Source organism: Nyctereutes procyonoides, unplaced genomic scaffold (assembly GCF_905146905.1).
Source record: "Nyctereutes procyonoides isolate TBG_1078 unplaced genomic scaffold, NYPRO_anot_genome, whole genome shotgun sequence".
NCBI lineage: Eukaryota > Metazoa > Chordata > Mammalia > Carnivora > Canidae > Nyctereutes > Nyctereutes procyonoides.
Window position 1 is genome coordinate 4,396,741 of NW_026575052.1, and position 20,924 is coordinate 4,417,664.

General features: G+C 57.0%; 1 protein-coding gene across 1 annotated transcript in view; it reads right to left on the reverse strand.

Annotated features, from left to right (window-relative positions):
• The window catches only part of PADI2 (peptidyl arginine deiminase 2), a 44,769-nt gene that overhangs the window by 15,486 nt on the left and 8,359 nt on the right, over positions 1–20,924 (reverse strand). The window contains exons 2-7 of the mRNA XM_055332290.1: positions 16,491–16,674; positions 15,459–15,531; positions 9,653–9,714; positions 7,497–7,614; positions 6,744–6,869; positions 1,549–1,727 (exon numbers count right to left, since the gene is read on the reverse strand). Of these exons, the coding sequence (XP_055188265.1) occupies positions 1,549–1,727; positions 6,744–6,869; positions 7,497–7,614; positions 9,653–9,714; positions 15,459–15,531; positions 16,491–16,674 (742 nt within the window). The remainder of the gene's footprint in view (positions 1–1,548; positions 1,728–6,743; positions 6,870–7,496; positions 7,615–9,652; positions 9,715–15,458; positions 15,532–16,490; positions 16,675–20,924) is intronic.

Sequence of the window (20,924 nt, forward strand, 5' to 3'; positions counted from 1 at the left end):
GTTGGCGGAGGCCATGGGGGCAGGTGGGACTATGGGCCTCGCTGGCCCTTCCTGCCTGGGTCCGCCTCGTGAGTCTCTGCTGGTGCCCGCCGGAGGGATCAGTCTGAGGCCCTGATGGCCAGGCTGCTCCAAGCTCAGGTGGGAGCAAAAGCCCTCCCCCGTCCAGTCCTGTTAGGGCTGCCTTTTCTCCCTTTCCTCATCTGAGGGACTTGAGGGTGCTTTGTGAATGAGTTCTTACAAGCTTGGATGCTCACAACCACCCCAGGAAGCAGAAACATCTGCTGTTTGTCTTACAGATGGGAAGCGAAGGCACAGGGAGTAGATTCACCTGCCTAATGTCTCCTGGGCTGGAAACTAGGCAGTCTGACTCCAGAATCTGTTGTCAGAAATCTAAGCTATGGGACGCCTGGGTGGCTCATGGGACGCCCAGGTGGTTCAGTGGTTGAGTGTCTGCCATCGGCTCAGGACGTGATCCTGGGGTCCTGGGATCGAGTCCCATGTCATGCTCCCTGCGTGGAGCCTGCTTCTCCCTCTGCCTGTGTCTGTGCCTCTCTCTCTGTGCCTCTCATGAATAAATAAATAAAATCTTAAAAAAAATATCTAAGGGATCCCTGGGTGGCGCAGTGGTTTGGCGCCTGCCTTTGGCCCAGGGCGCGATCTTGGAGACCCGGGATCGAATCCCATATCGGGCTCCCGGTGCATGGAGTCTGCTTCTCCCTCTGCCTGTGTCTCTGCCTCTCTCTCTCTCTCTGTGACTATCATAAATTAAAAATAAAAAAAAATTAAAAAAAATATCTAAGCTAGATGCAGCCTCACCTTCTACAGAGCCCACTGTGTCCTGCCCCAAAGTAGTCTGGAAGTGACAGTGAGGAGGGGACCTTGAGTCTGGGAGGGCAGCCAGGGGTGGGAGCCTGGGGCTGTGTCTTTGGGATGAGAGGTCCTCATCAGTAGGACACACTCTAAGTGAGGGGAGTCTCTCCTCGAGAGGGGCAGGTGCTCTCCTTCTTGTCCAGTTTCCCAAAACCAAGAACAACAGTGAGTGAGGTGTGTGGCCATAGGGTGGGGGCATGACCTGCGGCTGGGATTTGGGGTTCAGCCTGTGGTCAGAGGTGGTATGACCCACAGGGAGGGTGAAGGGTCCGTCTGGGGAGGGAAAAGCAGGGCATATAAGTAGTCGATAAGCCTCATGTGTGTGGCCTGGTTTGCTCCCTGGAGTAACCCCTGGGGATCTGTGCCTCAGAACTAGGTCCACGCTACTGCAGGGAGGGGGAGGACCAGGGGACAAATGTGGGGGATGTCAGAAAACATCACCCACGGGGAACCCCGGGGAGTAGGTGAAGCAAGCACGAGGATCCCGGGGTGTAGCTCAGAGGACCCCAGCTGACATGTGTGGGTGGTCGTTGGGGAGCATCGAGGTCTCTAAGCTTGGCCCCAACCGGTGCTTTGCAGGGAGTGGGGCATAGTGAGGACCGCTGACAGTGGCCCTCTGGAAGGACCCCACCAGGTCCCCAGGGGCAGCCCTTTACGGTGGACGCCTGGAGCCCTCACCTCGGCCATGTACTCCAGCAGGCTGACGTGGATGGAGACCAGGCCTGGGAAGCCCTCGTCGGGAAAACGCAGGCCTTCCACGAAGAACAGCAGCTCCGCGGAGCCGCCCGTGTACTTGACCACGTGGTAGAGCTTCCGCCGGCCCAGGATGTGGATGTAACGCTGGCCGAAAAACGGGTCTGGAGGGAGGAGGGCCAAGGTCAGGCTCCTATCCCTGCCAGGGAGGGGTCACTGGGGCGGGGGGTGGGGGGGCAAGACGGGAGAGTAACTGGTCCTCTGGACACAGGGAGAAACGCACAAGCAGGAAGTGCCACCAGAAGGGCCACAGCCCGGTCATCATCCCAGCACGGCCGCGCTCCCCACGTGGCCCCAAACCAGGCCCCCTCTCTAGCCCCTGGCTTCCTCATCTATAAAACGAGCAGAATCCCAGGAGTGGCCCACGTGAAACGACAGCAGGTGATGACAGAGCAGCTAGTGGTGTGGAGGAAGGATATTACGCTCCTGCTTTACGGATGAGGAAACCGAGTCTCAGAAAGGAGAAATGGCTTGCTGAGGTCACATGGCCAGCACGCGGCCGAGCTGGGACTCCGATTCAGGTGCAATTCTGAACCCCCAGCTCCTGCTCCCCTTTGACAAATGAAACACCAATGTGCCCATCTGTACCCCAAAATCCAGAAGCCGCGTTGGCGTGGAGGCCCACGTGTGGTCTCTGGCTGTGGCGTCTCTTGCCTGGGAGGAGAGGCAGGTGCCCCCAGGGCTTCTGTCCCACTGGAACCCCCCAGCTCTTTACAGTACTCTTCCCTCCGGGCCTTGATTTGTGTCCCTTCTGGGAAGTACACCCAGATCCCCCGGAGACCAAGCCAGGGACCTGTGTGGGCCTTCTGCAGCCCTCGTCCTTGCCCATCACAGCCCTTCTGAGTGGGTGATCTCACTGTTTACCTGTCGACCCTGAGAGACTGTCACCTGGGGGGCAGAGACAGGCCCGGCCGGGCCCAGGGCCAATGTGGCATGGTCGTGTTTCATAAACGTCTACTGGATGCACCCGTGGCTCCCACGCCACTCCCTACAGGAGAATTTTTGGGCTAGAGCAGAATTACTCTGTTCCCAGCATGGCTGAGGACCTCTGGGGGGAGGCGGGCAGTGGAGAGAAATGTGAAGATGCTGTTTCTCTGTCTGCCCAGAGCAGTGCTTGGCCGGTGGTAAGATAAGGCGGATGTGGGAAGTGTCCTAACAGAGCTCGAGAGAGAGCAACCGGCAGGTTACTGGGGTAGGGAGGGTGGGGGCGGGAGGCAGGGTGGGGAGGGTGGAGGCGGGAGGCAGGGTGGGGCGCATGTGAGCAGAGGGAGGCTGACTTTGAGATGCCCTTGGGGTAGCAGAGGTGGGGTGCGGTGAGCAGGGGAGATACTTGCAGTGCCAGAGGCATGGAGGGAGGACCCTATGCAGTTCCAGAAGGAGTTTCTTTATGCCCTGTGGAGCTGGAAGGGCAGAGTCAGGCTCAGCTTGGTACTTATTGTCAACAACGACCGCGACAGTTCATGACCTGTCACCCACGGGTTAGGACACATAACCAGGACAGTCCTCGTACAAATAGGGTGCGTGATCAAAACTAGCAAATTAAATGGAGGAACCTCCGAAGCCCGAGCTCATAGGACGTAAGACAATGTGCCCAACTGGACCCTGGGTAGACGTCTTGCTGAGGGCAGGTTACCTTAGCGGTTATGACTTCCAGAGTCAGAGAGACCTGGGTTCAAATATCGTTCTGACTTTACAAGCAGCAAAAACTCAGGGAATTCACTTAACCTCCCCGAGCCTCAGTTTACCACTTGTTAAATAAGGATAATATCACACCTAGGCCACAGGTCATTGCAAGACAAAATGACACAGCATCCGGAGCGTAGTGAAAGCCGGTAACCATTGGGTACGCGTCGGTGCCGCAGCTGGGCCCCGAGGGTGTCAGTAGGAGGAGAGCCTGTGAATGAGCTAGCGCGACCCTTTCTGCCAAACTCACGGCCTTTGCGTTTGGATGCCTATGAGCGAAGGCAAAGAAATAACACCTCCCCTCCCCTTCCCTTGGGTGGGCCCCAGAAATGAGAAAGACTCGGACCCTGGATGTGCCAAGTTGCTCAGCACGGCCTGACACCGAAGCTGAACTTCTCACTCAGAAACAGTAGCGCCCTGGGTAGATCCTAATCGCCGACTAGATCCAGATGGATCCGCATAATCAAAGCAGTCTCTTCCAGGCATTCAGGCTGCACTCCGAGCTGAGGCTCTGGGGAGAGAGCTCAGGCCTAGAAGCTGACTTGCCTTTGCAAGAAGCTCCAAAGTGTCCCCAGGACTCGGGGCAGCTGGGAGGTCCGCCTGGGCCTGGGGAGGGAAGGGGTCTGGCCTGGAAGCTGTGTCAGGGGGAGGGACACGATCTTGCTCATCTGCATGTAGGTTTTCTACAGTCTCGTGGCCTGCGATTTACATGTGTCTCTCTTTCTGGTCTTGGGCCAGCACCAGGCGCATCGGTTCCGTGGTGGGAACAATCTCGCCACTGTCCCAGGGAGCCTCCTTCCCCCACCCCCAGCTTGGTGCAGGCGGCCTGAGCACGGCCGCCTCTCCCTGCGGGAACCAACAGTGCCCTTCTGTTGAGTGGCCCACATGCCTGGGCCTGGGCCTGCCAGCCACCCTGACCTCTCCTTGGCCCCAGGCATTGGCCCCACCAGCCGGCGCGTGGTGTGGTTTGGCATAACCCTTCTGGTCACCTTGGAGCCGTTCCACCTCCCAAGGTGCGACCAACCGTCCTGGTTTGCCTGGGACTCAGGGATTTCCCAGGATGGGCGATTTTCAGTGTTAAAACCAGGAAAGTTCCTGGGCAAACTGGGACAAGTTGGTCACTGGATTGTTATAGGAAGGGGTCAGGCCCCAACTTTGGGACCAAGGGAAAGAATCTGAGGCTGGAACTCAGTGCCTTCCTAACAGCACTGGGGACTTCTTCTATCTGTTGCAAGGATTATAATTAATAATCATGATAATAATCCCAGCAAAAGCAACAAGCGCCATCTACAGAGGGCATTCTGTGGTCCGGCTGCCGTGGGGAGTGCCTGACACATGCTCCTCATTTGGTCTCCAACCTGAGCAGGGGTAGGATGCCTCTCATCATCCCCAGGTCACGTCACAGCTGAGCCCCAGGCGTGGGCTGGTTAAGTGGACTTGCCCCCATGCAGGGCTTGAGCCTCCCAGGCTCCAGAGCTCCCTCTCAGGGTCCCTCGGCCTCCAGCTCCCTGCCCTTGGGGGACACAGGTGACATAAACCATTTGTGTAACATGACACATGCTCACCCATAGGTGTGCTCAGGCTTTGACAAAACCTGGAAATGTTTGCACGGAAGAGGGGGCAACTGTGCCACAGCGGGATTACTCCCCCGCTGTTCTTTCCAGGATTCCACATATTGTGGGAAAACTGTCGTGGAGTCATGGCTGCACCAGTACTGGGCCCCCCTTGCCCCACAGGACAGCAGCCCAGATGAGACAGGCTGGGGAATGGGGTCTCGAGGCGCTTGTCTGCTCAGAGCCCCTCTCGGATGGCAAGCGAGGGGCAGGGATGTCCTTATGGGGCCAGACTGCAATCCACCCCCATTAATGAACAGAACCCGCTAGATAACGTCCAGGTGTCACTATCAGGAACACAACGCGTGTCACTGTTCCACGCCACGGCGGAGAGGAGCAGGCCTGCGCCGCAGCAGCCCCATCCTCTGTGGCAACCTTGGACCGCACAGGGTAAACATCAACATCCCCGGCCCCCTGGGGCAGCAGAGCCGGCCTGACTCTGGGGACATTCCAACCTGCGTGAGGTCACTGCCAGGGCCCAGGGTGGATCAGGACGGCTGGCTTCGGGTGGCAGCTGTCCGTTGCTGTCCGGGCTAAATCACTCCCTGCGGTGAGGGTCCCGGGCCCTCATGCCCAGCTCCTCCGGCGTCTGCCCCGGCTCTAGTGGGCCTGCCCCGAGGGGGCCCCAGACTTAGGCCGGAGATCCCGGGCCCCCTGGACAGCTGGGCGCACGGGGAAGCCCCACCCTGCATCAGGGCAAAATGCAAAGCTAACTATTTTGCTGAGAGAGCTTTTTAATACATAAATCAGATCTTGACAGTCCCTTGCTTAAAACCTTCTAATGGCTTTCCACCGCACTCCGAATAAAACCCAAGCCCTCCCCCATGCCCTGGCCTCTGCCCAGCTCGCTGACCTTGGCTCCGACACATCCCCCACCTCTAGTCTCTCCCTTTTGCTCCTCCAATGCTCCAAGCCGGTCCACCGCTCTCTGCTTCGTGTGTACCTCTGCTCCCTCTGCCTGGAACACTCTTCCCTCAGCTTACGAACGGCTGGTTCCTTCTCACTGTTGATTTGGGTCCTTTCTGGCCCCACTGGGCCCAGCGATGCCTCACCTCTGCCCACAATATCCCCTAGTACTTGGCAGGTGTCATTTGCTCCGGTTGTGCTCCTTATCACGCCTCCCTCACCAGACCACCCCCTCCCGCTGGGGGGGGGGAGGTTGCAGAGTTCACTGCAGGGGACCCCGTACTGAGAACAGCATCAGGCACCGAGGACAGCACCTGGCTCAACACGTATTTATAGAAAGAATGAGACAAAGCGAGCGGCTATGAGGACTAGCTCTGTGCCCAAAGCATGTTCCCTACACAGCGGGGGCCCTGGATGCCCTGTCACCATCAGGAGGAGCCAGGGGTCCAGTCTGTGTGGGTGCCCACAGCCTCATCGGGGTCTCTTGAAACGTTGGAGGCAGTTCTCGGCTCCAGAAAGCCTGAGATGGGCAGAAAGCACCCGGGGGAGTGCTGCGTGGGTAACCCATCTTCGGTATCATGCGGGTGGCACGGCTCCAGAAAAGCTGGACCTCAAAAACCTGGTTCATGAGAAGAAGGGGCCCTTGGGTTGTACATAAACCTGCATCACTACCGACTCCTCTGAGGGAGGAGCGGCCTATCCCCGGGGCCTCTCAACTTCACGGGACAACAGTGTGCCCAGTGATGGTTACAAAGAGGCGGGTCCTGGCCCTCTTGGGTCCTCTGCACCTGCAGGAACCACCTCTACTGAGGGGTGGCTCTGGGGAGCGTGGAGGGCAGAGCTGGGCCCCGGGGAGGTCCGCTCGGTGGGCACCGGATGGATGGAACCTTCCGGGGCGGCTGCGCTGGGGTCACTCACTTTCCACATAGAACACGCCCACTTTGTCCGAGTCGGCCATGGAAATGTAGAGAATGATCTCGTATCCGGCGGGGAGGCGGTCCGGGCCTTTGGTCCGCAGGATCATCTGGGACATGTCCTTGAGGTCTGGGGTGGGAAGATGCAGAGGAGGTTAGAATTAAGACACACGCCGCTGGAATGTGGGCTCGTAAATAACTGTCACTTTCCAACTGGGACAGAAAGCCCCACACACGTGTATTGTGGGAACTGTAGGGCAGCATAGAGACTGGTTGTCTCCTCCGACACTATGACCTCCTGTAACTTTTTGGGAATTTCCTTCCAGGCCTTTCCCTATGTGTATCTGTATGTGTAACTGCTAAAAAGCATGGCTCCAACTGAACCACATTAATAGTTTTGTCTTCTGTTTTTTAGCAAGGGTGGATTTTTTTTTTTTTTTTGAGAAAGAGAGAGAGAGTGAGTGAGCGAGCAGAGCAGGGAGGTGCAGAGGGAGAGCATCTTCAGCAGGTTCCATGCCCAGTGAGGAGCCGGACACGGGGCTCAATCTCACGACCCTGAGATCATGATCTGACCCGAAATCAAGAGTTGGATGCTTAACTGACTGAGCTCCTGAGGCACACCAAGGGTGGATAGCTGAGTCCACCATCCCCAGGAGACCGAAGGTCACCCCTGCCTCTGCCTTGGGCCAGCCCAGGACTGAGCGTGTTTCCACTGCTCTTCCCTGCCCCCAACCCCGAGTGTGGGTCCCGCTGGCACCTTCCTTGCTGTAGACCTTCTCATCGTTCAGGTCCTCCTTGGGCAGCCAGGGTGTGTCTCGGTCACAGTTCACCAGCAGGATGGCCCCCTGGCCCTCGGGGCCCCAGGTCCAGGATGCCTGCGTCGCCAGGGAGAGGGGTCAGCGCCTTCTTGTCTACCTGCTGGCTGATTCCCAGCCCCACTGCAGATCCCCGCCCCAGGACACCAAAGAGACAGCCCCAGGATGAGAATGAAGAGCAGCCACCACGCATCGGGGCAGGGATGACTCGGCAGACGAGAATCCCACATCTGGTGGTGGTGGTGGTGGTGGGGGGTGGCGGTGGCAGAGGGAGACACAGGGCTCTGAAAATGGACCCTGCATTCGTGAACGTCCAGCCTGGTGAGGCTGTGCCTGGAGGGGGAGGAGGCAGGGAGACGGAGGGCGGCCAGGGAAATGGACAGGCCGACATTCTACGACAGGCTCTGAATTCCCGGGGGGATCAGGGGGAGAGGTCTGGACGGACGGACGCCCAGCTGTTTCCAGACATGCTGAGCGCTCCAAATGGGACCTGCAAGGCGATCCATTCTCTACGCTGCAGCCAGGGCCGTAAAAGAACAAGCTCCAACCAGATCATGTTATCACGTCCCTTTCCTGTGTTAAGCTCTGTCGGGGGCTCCCTGTTGACTTAGGATAAAGCCCCAATCCCTGACTGCGGGCTGCAAGGCTGGTAAGACGGGTGGCTCTCCGTCCATCCTCCCACCTGCCCAGGCTCGCTGGCCTCCCGGCTCTCAGGCCTGTGCCCTCCAGGTCCCTGCGCTTGCGGAGCTGGTCTGTCTCCCCTCACCCGGCCAACCCCAGTCCTCCTGTGGTCGTGGCCTCACCATCCCTTCTTCCCACCATCCCTTTCTGATTCTCTAGCCCTGAGCAGCTGCCCTGGGGTTACATTTAGGGCACCATACACGTGCTATTTGGGGGTGAACTTGGGACAATTGTGGAGAAAATATGAAACTTCACAGACCCAGACAGAGGGAGTCTGAGAAAGTTCAGGCCCACAGGGATTGCGTGACTTCACCAAGGCTGCAGAGCTCCTCAGGGGAGGTTGGGCTCCAGAGAGGCTTCCATGGTCAAGTCCATGTGGCATGGTCACGAACACAGACCCGGGGTCTCCTTGCAGCCGGCTGCCTCCAAAAGCTAGAGTCCCATGGAGGAACCGAGGAGAACGGACTCCCCAGCAGGTGCGAAATCCCCCATCCCTGGTACAGACAGTCTAGGGCTGGCTGCTAGGACCAGGCTTCCCTCTGGGCTGTATTCATTTAACTGTTTCAAGTATCCATCTACATGTAATTTAAAACAGGCTTTAGGTTGTTATTAGGAGAGTAGCATAGGCCCGTGGCAACAAGGTAAGGATACAGACGGGCAGAAAATGGAAAACAGAAACAGGATGTACGCAGAGCAAAACCAATGGAGCTTAAAAACTGGCTCGAGGTTGAAAGAACCCAGGAGAATGAGATGCAGAACACAATGCTATCCACACAAGTTAATCGTGCGCCAGCCACACGGTGTGTTTTGCAAGAATCATGACGACAGAAAGGAACACACGAAACCCATTAAAGTGGTCCTTTGTGGGGGAGCAAGATGGGACCGTGGAATGTAGGGTAAGAGAGAATAAATGAGTGAACACAGGAACAGATGAAGGAACGATGAATGAATGGATGGGCGGATCACACAAGAGAGGGGCTGTGTGTGCACCCTTAAAAATAACATCCCTGGAACTGAGAGCAACGCGAGCAAACTTCTGCTTCTCATTCAGTTTTACAGTTTTTAGAAAATGCAGAGTAATGAGAGCAAATGCTTTGACAGCACCTCCTCTGCGGCAGGACATTTATTATTTCCGACAGCTCTGTGAACTGCGTGTCCCATCCTGTGGATGGGGGAACAGAGTCCAGGAGGTGCTTTGCTGCCGTTGCTCTAAGGAGCTCAGCTCCTCTGTGGGCCCTGCCACCGGCATGCTGGGTGTGGGAGCCTGCACCGGGCCTCAGTCTCCCCATCTGTAAAAGGAGAGCTGTCTGTGCTTAATGGGAGGAAAAACAGCTGCGTGCAGCCTCCCTCCTGAGCCTCTCTGCCCCCCCCCCCAGGACTCCCCAGTCCAGGGCCATGTGCCCTGGTAGCTTGGTACCTTTTTGGGGTTGTTCTTCTCCACCACACCATCCCGGTCTGCATCCACATCCAGGGAGATCTCTGGGGAAAGACACACGGGTGAGTTGTTGAGCCTGCCAGACAAGGTGGGGCAGGGCCAGGGCCAGGGCCAGGGCCAGGGCCAAGAGGAACACCTGTGGGACTGGGTGCAGCTCCCACATTCCCTCGGTCCCTGGAAGGAGAGGGCCTTGTTGAGGGTCATCTTATCCAAACCCCTGACCCAATACCCCAGTGGCGGATGCAGAACGTAGGCAGATACTGTGCAGATGTCACAGCTGATAGACTTGAGAGGGGCTACCGGGTAGGCCGGGGGTCTCCCAACACTTCACTGTTCCGTGGGTGGTTCTGGGTGGTGGGTGGGATGAGCCTCACCAGACAGATCCAGGAGCCTTGGCTCAGAGAGGCCACGTCACGAGCCCCGTGGGAAGGGGGAGCAATAGTGGACCTGGGCCACGCTGGGCATTTGCCTGACCTGAAGCTCCTATTTTGAAAACTTTCGGAGGAATTCCTGACTCCTTTTCTCCGTCTGTCCAGGTGGTGTGCATGGGGGTGTGATCTCTTCCAGAACTCCCGCCTCCCACCAGTTCTGCTTCCAGAAGCTGGGTCTCCAACCCCTCTCCATCTAAGGGTGCCCGAGCAAGCCAGGGTGTCAGATGGAGGATCCAGGCTGGGGTCCCTGTTTATTCCTTCTCTTGGAGAAGAAGGGGTGTTTGGTATTCCCAGGCTTGTCCGGGAGGGGGGACGGGTTTCGTGGAAACTGCGGGACAGTGAAAGGAGCCCAAGATTTACTGTTACTGCTGGTTTTCTGCTTACAAGCTGTGGGACCTTGGGCAGGTTAGACAGCCTCTCTGAGCCCCAGCTGTCCACCTGCGCAATGGGGCCCTTCCTAGCTAGAGGAGGTGCACTCATTGCAACGGGAGGTGCGATTGACGTTCCAAGCTGGACCCTTTGTTGCGGCGGCTCTCCTGTGGTGTTTAACAGCATCCCTGGCCTCTACCTGCCAGATGCCAGTAACATCCCCCAATTGTGACAACCAAAATGTCTCCAGATGTTGCCAAATGTCCCCTGGGAGGCCAAATGGCCCCCAGAGTTAGAGACTAACAGGGCTGGGCAGGAGAGCTGGCCCGAGGTGGCGGGAGTGTCCCACAATGGGGTGAGCTGAGCCCAGGTCCTGGGACTGCCCCGTGGGCTCGGCCTCACGCTGAGCATGACTTGGACGGAGGCGGGAACTGGGTGGGAGTGAATGCATTCCTGGTCTGTCCCCTTGGCAGGCGTGCTCAGTCCCCGGATCGGGCGGGGAGGAGGGTCCTGGCACAGAAAGGGTACTGATGTCACCCTTCCTGAGGCGGCTCACCCTGGGGATAATGCTCAAGTCCTCCTTTTGCTCAACAGCCTGATTCCCTGAATGTGGCTTTTCTGGGTCTAGAAGGAGGCAGGACAGGGGAAGCTCTCAGGGCTCTCGGTCCTTGGGAGAAGCAGCGCCCCGGGTGTCCCGGCCTCTGCAGCCCTGCTGTCAGTTGGATGCGGTAGGGCCTGATTTCGATAAGCGCCTCCCATTGATCCCGTGTGCATCACACAGCAGATCATCCACAGTTGGATCCACAGTGCATCACACTGTTGAGCATCCACTGCGTTCCAGGCACCATAGGAGGCATGGGGACCCATGGAGACCCAAGGGGACCCAGGGGGACCCAGGGGATGGCATTCGGGGTACACTGCGTGCCCTGGGGTCCCCAGTCTTATGAGATAAATATTATTGTTGCCACTGTACAGGTGAGCGAACCCAGACTCAGAGACATCACCTGTCAGCAAATTGGCCTGATAACCCGAGGCTGGTGCAGGGTAAGGATTCTCGGGACAAAGCGGGGAAGGGGGTACCACCAGCTGCTGTTAAGAGACTGAAGCCTCAGAAGGAGGAACAGTATTGATTTTGGCTTCTACACCTTCACGAACTTTCCAGCTTGGACACTCCCCAGTGAATGCTGCCTTTCAGGGAGGTTGGCTTCCCGAAGCTCCTCCCTGGGAACCAGCCCCAGATCTGGGTTCCCTAAGAAACCTCTTTCTTTGCTTTTCAAGATAACAATCTCTCCCCCTCGTGTGCAGTTCCCTTTGCCAGAGGCAGAGCACTTCCCGTTCCTATTCTCCTCTCAATCATACCAGCCAGGGAGGAGTCACCACCCACCCAGCCACCCTCGCCATACAGATGAGGAGACAGAGGCACCCCGCAGGGAAGTGACCACGGGGTCCCCAGGGAGTGCGGAGCCAGGCATCCCACTTGGGCCTCTGACTCCAGACCCCTGACCTTGGCCTGTTTCCTCCACTGACCCAGGCTCATCCCCACCTTGGGCTGTTTCTAATAAAACCAAGTCTGCCTCCAAAGACCCAAGACCTACTCCCCTTACGGCCGTTCCCGGAGGAGCTGACCACATCCCCACCTGGCAGCCCTGGGGCTTTTGTCTCCAGGTCAAAGTGGCACCACACCATGGCCGTGGTGGGTCTGTGAAAACAGTGCATCACAGGAGAGAAATTATGAGCACTTGATTGTGCTTCACCTCATGATAAATCCCTTCAATTTAAAAATTTTATCGCTGGAATATTTGCATGTAATGCAAAAAAAAAAATCAAATAGCACCAAACAGCTTCTAAAGAAAAATGCAGTTTCCTGTCCATCCCAGCCCCTCACCTGCCTGAGGCAACCTCCATAATATTAAGTAATACACTTAGGGCTCTTCCTTGATTTATTGACTTCAAACAAGTGTCACTGACTTCCTGTTATGACATTTAGGCATTACGTAATTGGGCTCTCTCATCACCCACCGCCCAACCTCCAGGGCTTCTCCCCTTCAAAATTTCCTCCAATGTTCACAATTTAACTAGATTTCAGTGGGATGATCCTTGTAGGGACAGAGAACAGGGCCGTCATGACCCACCCAGACCTCTGCCCTCTTGAGATAGCTCTGTCTTCCCTGCGGGGCAGGAGACAGGACAGCTGTTTCAGGGCATCTGGGCCCCAGACGACATTTTCCAGAGGCTCTGAATCCTACCTCGGCTCCCCAGAATAGCCCCAAGGTGTCAGGTGGCACCTGGGGTGTGGGGCAGATTTATGGGAAATGTCACTGGGATTGAGTTCAAGGTAGCCTGAGAATCTAGACACCAAGTCTTCAGGCTTGACCCAGGGGCAGAAGCATTTTGGCAGGCCACCGGCCCCCATGGACAGTGGCAGGGTGCCTGGCCTTCTTACGTAACCGGGCAGCTTGGGGTGTGGTGGGGAGGAAGGACTTTCTCCCCCACGGCCAACTGGGGCAATGATCCTAGGCCCTGGGGAGGGGGCCCAAGGAATGAGGTCTCAGGGCTCATGTCCTGCCCCTGTTGCCAGGACCACAGCAAAGAGGGTGAGACCATTCTTCCCTCTTCCATTTGTCCTCTCCCGCAGTCCCCTTAATAGGGAGGGCTTTGCGAATCAGCCCTACCTGGAGTCCTGAAGGCCATGAGGGACCAACGGGCTCAAAGCCCTCATTCTACTACTGGGCGAAAGTGAGGTCCCGAGGGCTGGGCTGCTTGGTAAGTCACACAGCACGTCCTTGGCGGGACTGGGAGCCAAGCCCTGGGGCCTGGTCTGGCCAAGGGCACCATGAGTTTGTTCCCAAATTCCACAAGGAAGACTGAGGGACAATGGGGTTCTTCAACTTTGCCCAGGCAGAGGGACAATGTGGCTCCCCAAAAGCAGAAAGGAGAAAAGAGCAAGTATTGACGGAGCATCTACTCCATGCCATGCACGCACCCTCCCATCGGATCCCTGGGAGCCCGGTGCACAAGGCTGCCTTGAGTCCCTCTGCGCAGAGGAGGGACCAGGGGCTCACGGTGGTGACAGTCACAATGTGGCCCAAGGGGCAGAGCCAGAACTTAGACTTATTTCTGTCTACTTCCCAGCCTGGGCTCTTTCTGCTCAGTGGGGGCTCAGGACAGAGCTAGGGTTCCGTGGACTCAGACACGTCCCCGGGTGGGGGCAGCCCTACCGTCCTGGGGCCTCGGGGGTGTTCTTGCCTCTGAGGTGCCTTCCCTGTGATGGGGGGGGGGATGAGGACCCGGGACGTGTGGGCTCAAGGCCCCTGGGGTCGATGCCTGAGGGAAGATAAGACCTGGAGGCCCACACAGACCAGGGGGCCCTTAGGGGAACCAAATTCCACCTATGTCTGTGATGCAAACGACTGTCTTTTATTCTGAAATTATTCCTCTGCCCACTTTTAGGTGTGAAAATGTTAGAATGGTGGTGATAGTTGTTGGCAAATTGTTTTATTCATATTTTTCCTTTTTAGCCAAGCACCAAATTTTTCAGGCTTATTGGGGGGGTGTGTGATGCACATTTTACCTGTCCATGGAACCTGAATATCTGGAAGAGTAGTTAGTGTCTTCTGGGGTCTCAGTCCTGCTGCCCCCTCTGAGCACAAGCCCCACAGTCCTTGAGAGGAGAGGGGGAGTCCAGTCCCGGCCTCCTCACCGGGTGCTGTCTGGCCATCTATCCTGTCTGCCTGGCTTTGGTGGAAGGCTCGCTAATGGTGGAGTCAGCTCTCTGGGACCCCCTCACTGAACAGGTCTCTGGCCGCTGCCCTTCTTGTTTATGTCCTCAGGTGTCCCTGTCTCTGTGGGATTGGGTTTCCTCAGGGCCGGTCATCTGAGACGACCCGGGGGCCGCGTGTGCATGGGAGGTGTACACACGTGCCAGCCTTCCACTGCGACTCGGGAGGCTTTGGTGCTCATCTCCTGGGGCCCCCTGAGGGTGTCCTGAGGTGGGTGCTCCCTTGGTGCAGAAAGACGGTCAGGGTAGCCAGCAAACAAGCCAACTGGGGAGGCAGCTGAGGAGTGGAGGAGCATTGCCCTTGAGCCTACTTTGGTGGCTAAAGGCTCATATTGGGAATTAGTGGTTTTCTGGGGGGAAGTTCTGAGACCCCCCCCCCCCGACCAGTCTATCCTTGGGATGGCTGGAAGAGTAGATTGAGATGGGGACAGTAAAGTATTGGTGCCTGGCACATTGTAGGTGCTCCAGAAAAGTTAGGTGTTTCTCCTCCTCCTGTCCTCCTGGTTTAAACATTATATAATTAAAAATATATATATATATATATAAAAGTAATATCTCCATTGTAGAAGAGTCCACACGCCAAGTGCCCTGGCACCCAGGCAGGCAGGGGAGTGCTATGCGGATGGAAAGACCCTGGGCAGGGAGTAATCCCAAGCTCTGGACTCAACCTGCCAGAGAGTTGCTGTGCAACCCTGGACAAGTTCCCAAACCTCTCTGGGCCTCCCTGTCCTCAATGCCAAATGAAAAACTTGGACTATGTAAGTTGAGGAGCTAGGCTAGATCTCTGTGTTCCCAGGGCAGGGTCTAGGGAGGGCAAGGGGGTAGCTGGGACTGTCAGGGACAGAGCAGACTTTATAGACAGGCCATTTCCCTCACTATGAGAGGCAGGCGCTTCTCCAGGCTGCAGGGGAGAGGCAGGGGAGGAGCAGACTTTGCTCTCTCTTCTCAGTGGCCCCCAGTACCTGGGGCAGGGATGCTGACATTGGGGTGAGGTGCCGGAGACCGGGGCATGCCTCCTCCTGCAGGACGCCCCTCAACCCAGTGCACAAGGGCTGGGCATGTGTGGCATCACTTCTCAGTCCTGCATTATTCAGAGGAAGCTCCGAGTGCCAGGCCTGCAGCACTGAGAACAGGCCAAGTGCTGCTGAGAAGGGCAGCAGTGCCAGCCCCTGGGGAGCAAGGCACCCAGGTCGCAGCCACACCAACTTACCAACGGCCGTGAGGAAGAGCCCAGCCTGGTCAATGGGCATACTCCCTTCCTCGTCGTAGTAGTTGACAGTGACCTTGGCAGGGAGGGGCGCATTGGGAGGGAGAGAAGAGTAGAGATCACAGATCATGGGCAGGAAGATCTGCAGTGACCACCCTCCCTGACTCATGCCTCCCAGCCTGTCCAGTCAGTTCTCCCCAAACCTCCAAACCCTTTCCTCCAGGAAGCATTCCTGGGTTGATGGGCTGCTTCTCCCAAATTATCCAACACATGGGGGGCTCCCCTCCTCTAGGGCATGCAGGGTCCTGACTTCTTACCTATGGCCCCTGGTGCATTCTGTTGCCTGGGGGGGGGGTCCCCGCCCCCCTCTAGTATCTGCCAGGATATATGACTCATTCCTGCTGAGCAACCAGGGGGCAGGGCTGAGGTTGTTTTCTTTGAATAATGGCCAGTGCCATCCCTGCCAGGGGGCGCTGGGTGACATTCATAATTAGAGAACCCGGTGAAGAGATGTCTCAGCTTCACACTAGCCCTGCTGCATGGGCACTCAGCACCCCACTTAATACAGGATGAGGCCAAGGACATTTGGGGCTGTAACTTCTGGTGACTCTAATATATCACTCAGCAGCCCTCAGCTTTAACCTTCCACGACGCCGTCATTCCACGGTCTGGCCCTGAGCTTCCAGGACAGGCGCCACCAGCCGCAGGTGGGACCTGAGCACAGAAACGTGGCAAATCTGACTCGAGATGCGCCCTAAGTGTGATACAGACTTGGGATGAGAAAGAACGTACGCTAGCTCATTAATTTTTTTTTTTATGTTGGCATCACGTTCAAAGAATAATATGGTGACATATCGAGTTAAGGAAAATACACGACTAAGGCAAAGCCCACCCGTTTCTTCCTGTTCTTTCAGTGTGGCCACGAGGAGCCTGGCACTGACACGTGTGGCTCACGCTCTGTTTGTACCGGACGGCGCTGCTCTAGCCTGGGCCCCGGTTCCCGCGGCCCCCGGAGGACTGCCCCGGCCAGGGTACCTTGTCACTGCTGGCCTCCGTGCTGGCCTGGCTCATGGTGACCCGCAGCGTGGTGCTGGGCGACAGAAGCCAGCGCTGTTTGCCGTTGGTGGCCACCTCCTCGGCCTCCCCATCGCGCACCACCTCCACCCGCACCCGCTCCGAGTGCTTCAGGCTGAAGGTCTGGGCCTCAGCTGGGGCCGCGCTGTAGGGAGACAGAGAGAGCAGGTCATGGGGTGGGGGACCCAAGGGCAGGTGGGATAAGGGGCTCCCAAAAAAGAGTCCTGGGGGGGCAGGGCTGCAGGGACCTCCCGGGTTGTCAGGTCTGGGGGACCCCCAAGGACCCAGCTACACCACAATCACCTGGTAGGGGGGAGGGTCTTGGTAACCGTAGAGATTTCTTGGGCCAGTCTTGCCCACTGAGTCAATGTTTGAGGGCAGGGCCTGGGATCTGAATTTTTTTTTTTAAGATTTTAATTATTTATTCATGAGAGACAGACAGAGAGGGAGGCAGAGACACTGGCAGAGGGAGAAGCAGGCTGTCCGTGGGGAGCCCGATCTGGGACTCGGTCCCGGGACCCCAGGATCACGGCCTGAGCCGAAGGCAGACGCTAAACTGCTGAGCCACCCAGGGATCCCCAGGGATCTGAATTCTTAACAGGCTCCCTCATGCTTCTGATGCCAGCCATGAAGGGCCCTAAGCATGTGGATATTGAGACCCTGACCAAGAAATGAATCTGCTTCCAAGGCAGCGCCCACCCCCGATCCAGAGTCAGCCAAAGGGCAGGAGGCAGGCATCAAAGTGCTGGCTTTGCCCAGCAAAGGAGCCTGGAGCTTGGGTCCTCAGGGGGCGAGGGTGGGCTGGCTCTGTCACAGGATCCCTCCGTCCTGCCACACTTTCTATCTCAGCTCGGAGCTCCCCCTCTGAGAGTCATTCCTTGGGGTTCTGGAGTGGTTTTCTATCCATTGGTGACACCTTTGGAATTCTCGAGAAGCCATTAAGATTTCAGGGCGGGGAATGGGCTGCTCTGCATGTGTGTGACTCCCAAATCCACATGCTGAAGCCCTGACCCCAGACCCAATTGCTTGTGCAGATAAGCCTTTCAGAAGGTCGAGTTAAATGAAGTCACGATCACGAGGTCCGATCTGATAAGATTGGTCGCCTTCTAAGAAGGGGAAGAGAGATGTTTCTCCCTCGCCCTGGCGAAGGCCAAGCAAGTGCAGGTGGGAGAGCGACCGACCGCCTGCGGGTCAGGAAGAGCTCCCACCCCAACCCGACCACGCGGGCCCCTGACCTCAGACTTCCAGGCTCCAGGACTGTGAGAAATACATCTCTTTGTTTAAGCCACCCAGCCCACGGTGTTTGCCACTGCCCAGGACATTGGTATAGGGGAGGTGACAGGAAGGACAGGGAGACTGGGGGAGGACGGTGCCCAGGGAGGACAGTTTTGCTAAATCCAGCCCCCCGGTCTGAAGATTTCCAGAGACTAAAGAGGGCTCAGAGGGATTTAGGGGGGGATTCTCATGGGATTTGGGACTAAGACATAGGTACAAATGTCTCAAAGACACATCTGCTCTTCCGAGGGCCTGGTGCTCCTGGGTCCCAGAATAGTTCTCCACTATGATTAGGCATCAGAATCGTGAGGGGGTGCAGTCTAAATCTCCAGGGCTTTCTTTTTTAAGGCCGGAGATTTGTGGATTCTTTCCCTAGAGAGTCTGGCCGGCAGGGTGGAGGTTCGGCCAGGGCAGCTGAAGATGTGAGCAGTGGCCAAGGGTCAGGTGAGAGGTTTACACCAGTGGTTCTCAAAGCTCAGGAGCATTACCTGGAAGGCTCGTCTCCCCGCAGATTGCCTGGCCCCCTCCTCAGAGTTTCAGATTCAGTAGGTCTGGAGTGGGGCCTGAGAATTTGTGTTTCTGCCGTTTTTAGGAACTGTTGGTGATGCTGGCCCAGGCCTATGCTTAGGGAACCACTGGTCTAGACATTCAGCAGTGCGGTCTGCTGGTTAGAGCCTGGGGGCGGCCAAGGCCGTGGGTGGGAGTCAGGCAGGGTCTCTCTGGCCCAGGCCACAGGCTGCAGGGGCTGCTGGCAAAGCTCACTGGTCTGGGACACTGCAGAGAGAACGGGCAGGGGTCTGACAGTCCACACCCGGGGCTGGGAGAGGAGCTTGAAAAAGAAGCTCCAGGGCCACTCTGTTTCTCGTCCGTCTGTCCTCTTCTCAGTCCATCATGGGGCCACGGGGCTGGTCTGAGGCTGACACTTGTTGGCAGAGGTCGGCTGCCGTATGTCCATAACCATCTTTGGGAGAAGTGGGGCCTCAGCAAAACCTTAGATTGGGGATACTTTTCCATAAGATGTGGGTGTGAGCCCAATTTTGCCACCGAGCTGCTGAGGGAGACGGGAGTGTGCTCCTCGCACCTTCTCAGTGTCCCTCTGCCGACCTAGAAGACACCCACCCACCCACCTGCTGTCCTACAGGCTTCATCCCTCATCCCTCACGGGGCAAGGGCTGCATTTAGTCTTAGGGTGTTGCCATGGGGTACCTGCCCTCCTCTGGAGTGCAAGTCCCTAAGGCCAGGATCTGGCCCCTTCCATCTCTCCTCCTCCAGAGTCGAGCACGGGCTGGCCACATCACACCCCCCCCCAACAAAGAGGGCAGAGCTGAGCGGGATAGAGGTGAGCCTTTTAGAAGCGCCTGGCAGCAGTCCCCAGAGGGCACGCGCATAGAACGCTGTCAGGTGGCACGTAGATGCACAATCGAAAAGGAGATTTCTGTATTTATTAAATGCATTATCTTCTGTGGCAACTGGTAAAGAATCGCCACTTATGGTAATGATAAAAGATCTCCATTTATTTATTTTTGAAAGTAGGCTCCACACCCAACGTGGGGCTCGAACTCATGACCCTGAGATCAAGAGTCACATGGACTTCTGACTGAGCCAGCCAGACCCCCACCCCCATAAGATCTCCACTTAAAGTAATGAAATATGAGTCGATGTAAAGAAAGGTGTTAAGTTATTAGTGCTACAGGTGGAATACGACTTTCAGAAGAGTCACGAGTCTGAGCAATGGTGGGTGGGCTCGAGTCAGGGAAACAGGCCTCATTAGTGGAAGTCCCAGCGTTGACCATCAACTTGCTGGGTGGCCTCGGGCAAGCCACTTTCCCTCTGTTTCACCGAGTGTAAAATGGGGGCACAGCACCAGGTAGGGGTGGTGGCTGGTATCTGGGCAGCTCAGAGGGGGCAGGTCCCAGACACAGGGCTGAGGAGGGGGACATGGAGAAGCTGGGGATCTCTTGCCTGGGCCCCCCTCCACTTTCAGCAGCGCCTAACTGGGACTTCACCTGGTTTTACATATTGGGTTTCTGCATACAGTTCTAGTCAGAAAAAAATGCTCTAGAAGCTGGCAGGCAGGGCAGGATGAGTCTTAAGACTCGACTCTGACCGTAGCGGCTCTAAGTGATGCTTTCTGTCACCTGTGTTCCTCTCGGCAGCGAGAACCTGGAGGAGGCCCCAGAGGCTCCGGGGGTTAGTGTCTGGCCCACATGGGAGCTCCGGGGCCCCACACCCTCCTACTCCAGCTCCAGCCCTGCTCTGAGCCGAGCAAACAGCTCTCCTTGGGGCGGCTCTAGCAGAAGCAACAAAGGCACCATTGTCCCCTGTGGAGCCTGCCGGAGGCCTCCCTCCCCGGGAAGAACCTCTCAGGACTCATCCCCCAGAAACCAGAGAGCCAGGGGCGGGGGCACCTCGACTGTCCCTGGAGGCTGCAGGGAGGGGGTCCAGGATGGTATCGAGGGAGCCAGCGGGGACACAGGCAGGGGCCGTGACAGTGGCCATGGCTGCTGAAGATACTGTGCACAGGACAGGCTGCCGGTCCCTGGGACCACATGGTTCCCAGAGCCCAGGACAGGGCCACGTTCCATACAGACTTGGGGGAAATGAATGAATGATGGAACCCATCCTTCCTGGTTTCCCAAACCGTATTACTAGAAGGATCAAGAAAAATGAAACCCGATTGCTTGTCGGCTTGAAAACACTCAGTGGCTCCTGGTGCCAGCCGATACAGCTGGTGCCCGTCCGGTGACATTCAGCCACCAGGCCTCAGCTTCACCCTCCAGCCTCATCCCCCCCGACGCCGCTCCAGCTCACTGTACACTCTGCACAGGTGGTTCCCTCTGTCCTTTCCCCTGACTTCTCTGACGGGCAGCGACCAGCCCTCATAAAAGACCCAGCTCAATCTACTTGTCTCCATCCGTGTTTTTTTTCCCCTTGTGGCTGTTGGATCCCAGAAGGTGGGGGTTGCCTCTTTTTTCTCTTTCAGCCTCCGGCCCAGTCCAGGCCCAGGGCGAGTACAAGCATTGGCTGAAGAAGGAAGGGCGGGGAGAGCCGGGCTTGCTCATGTGGTCACTCACGCCCTCAACACCTATTGACGGAGCACTTACTATGTGCCAGGCCCAA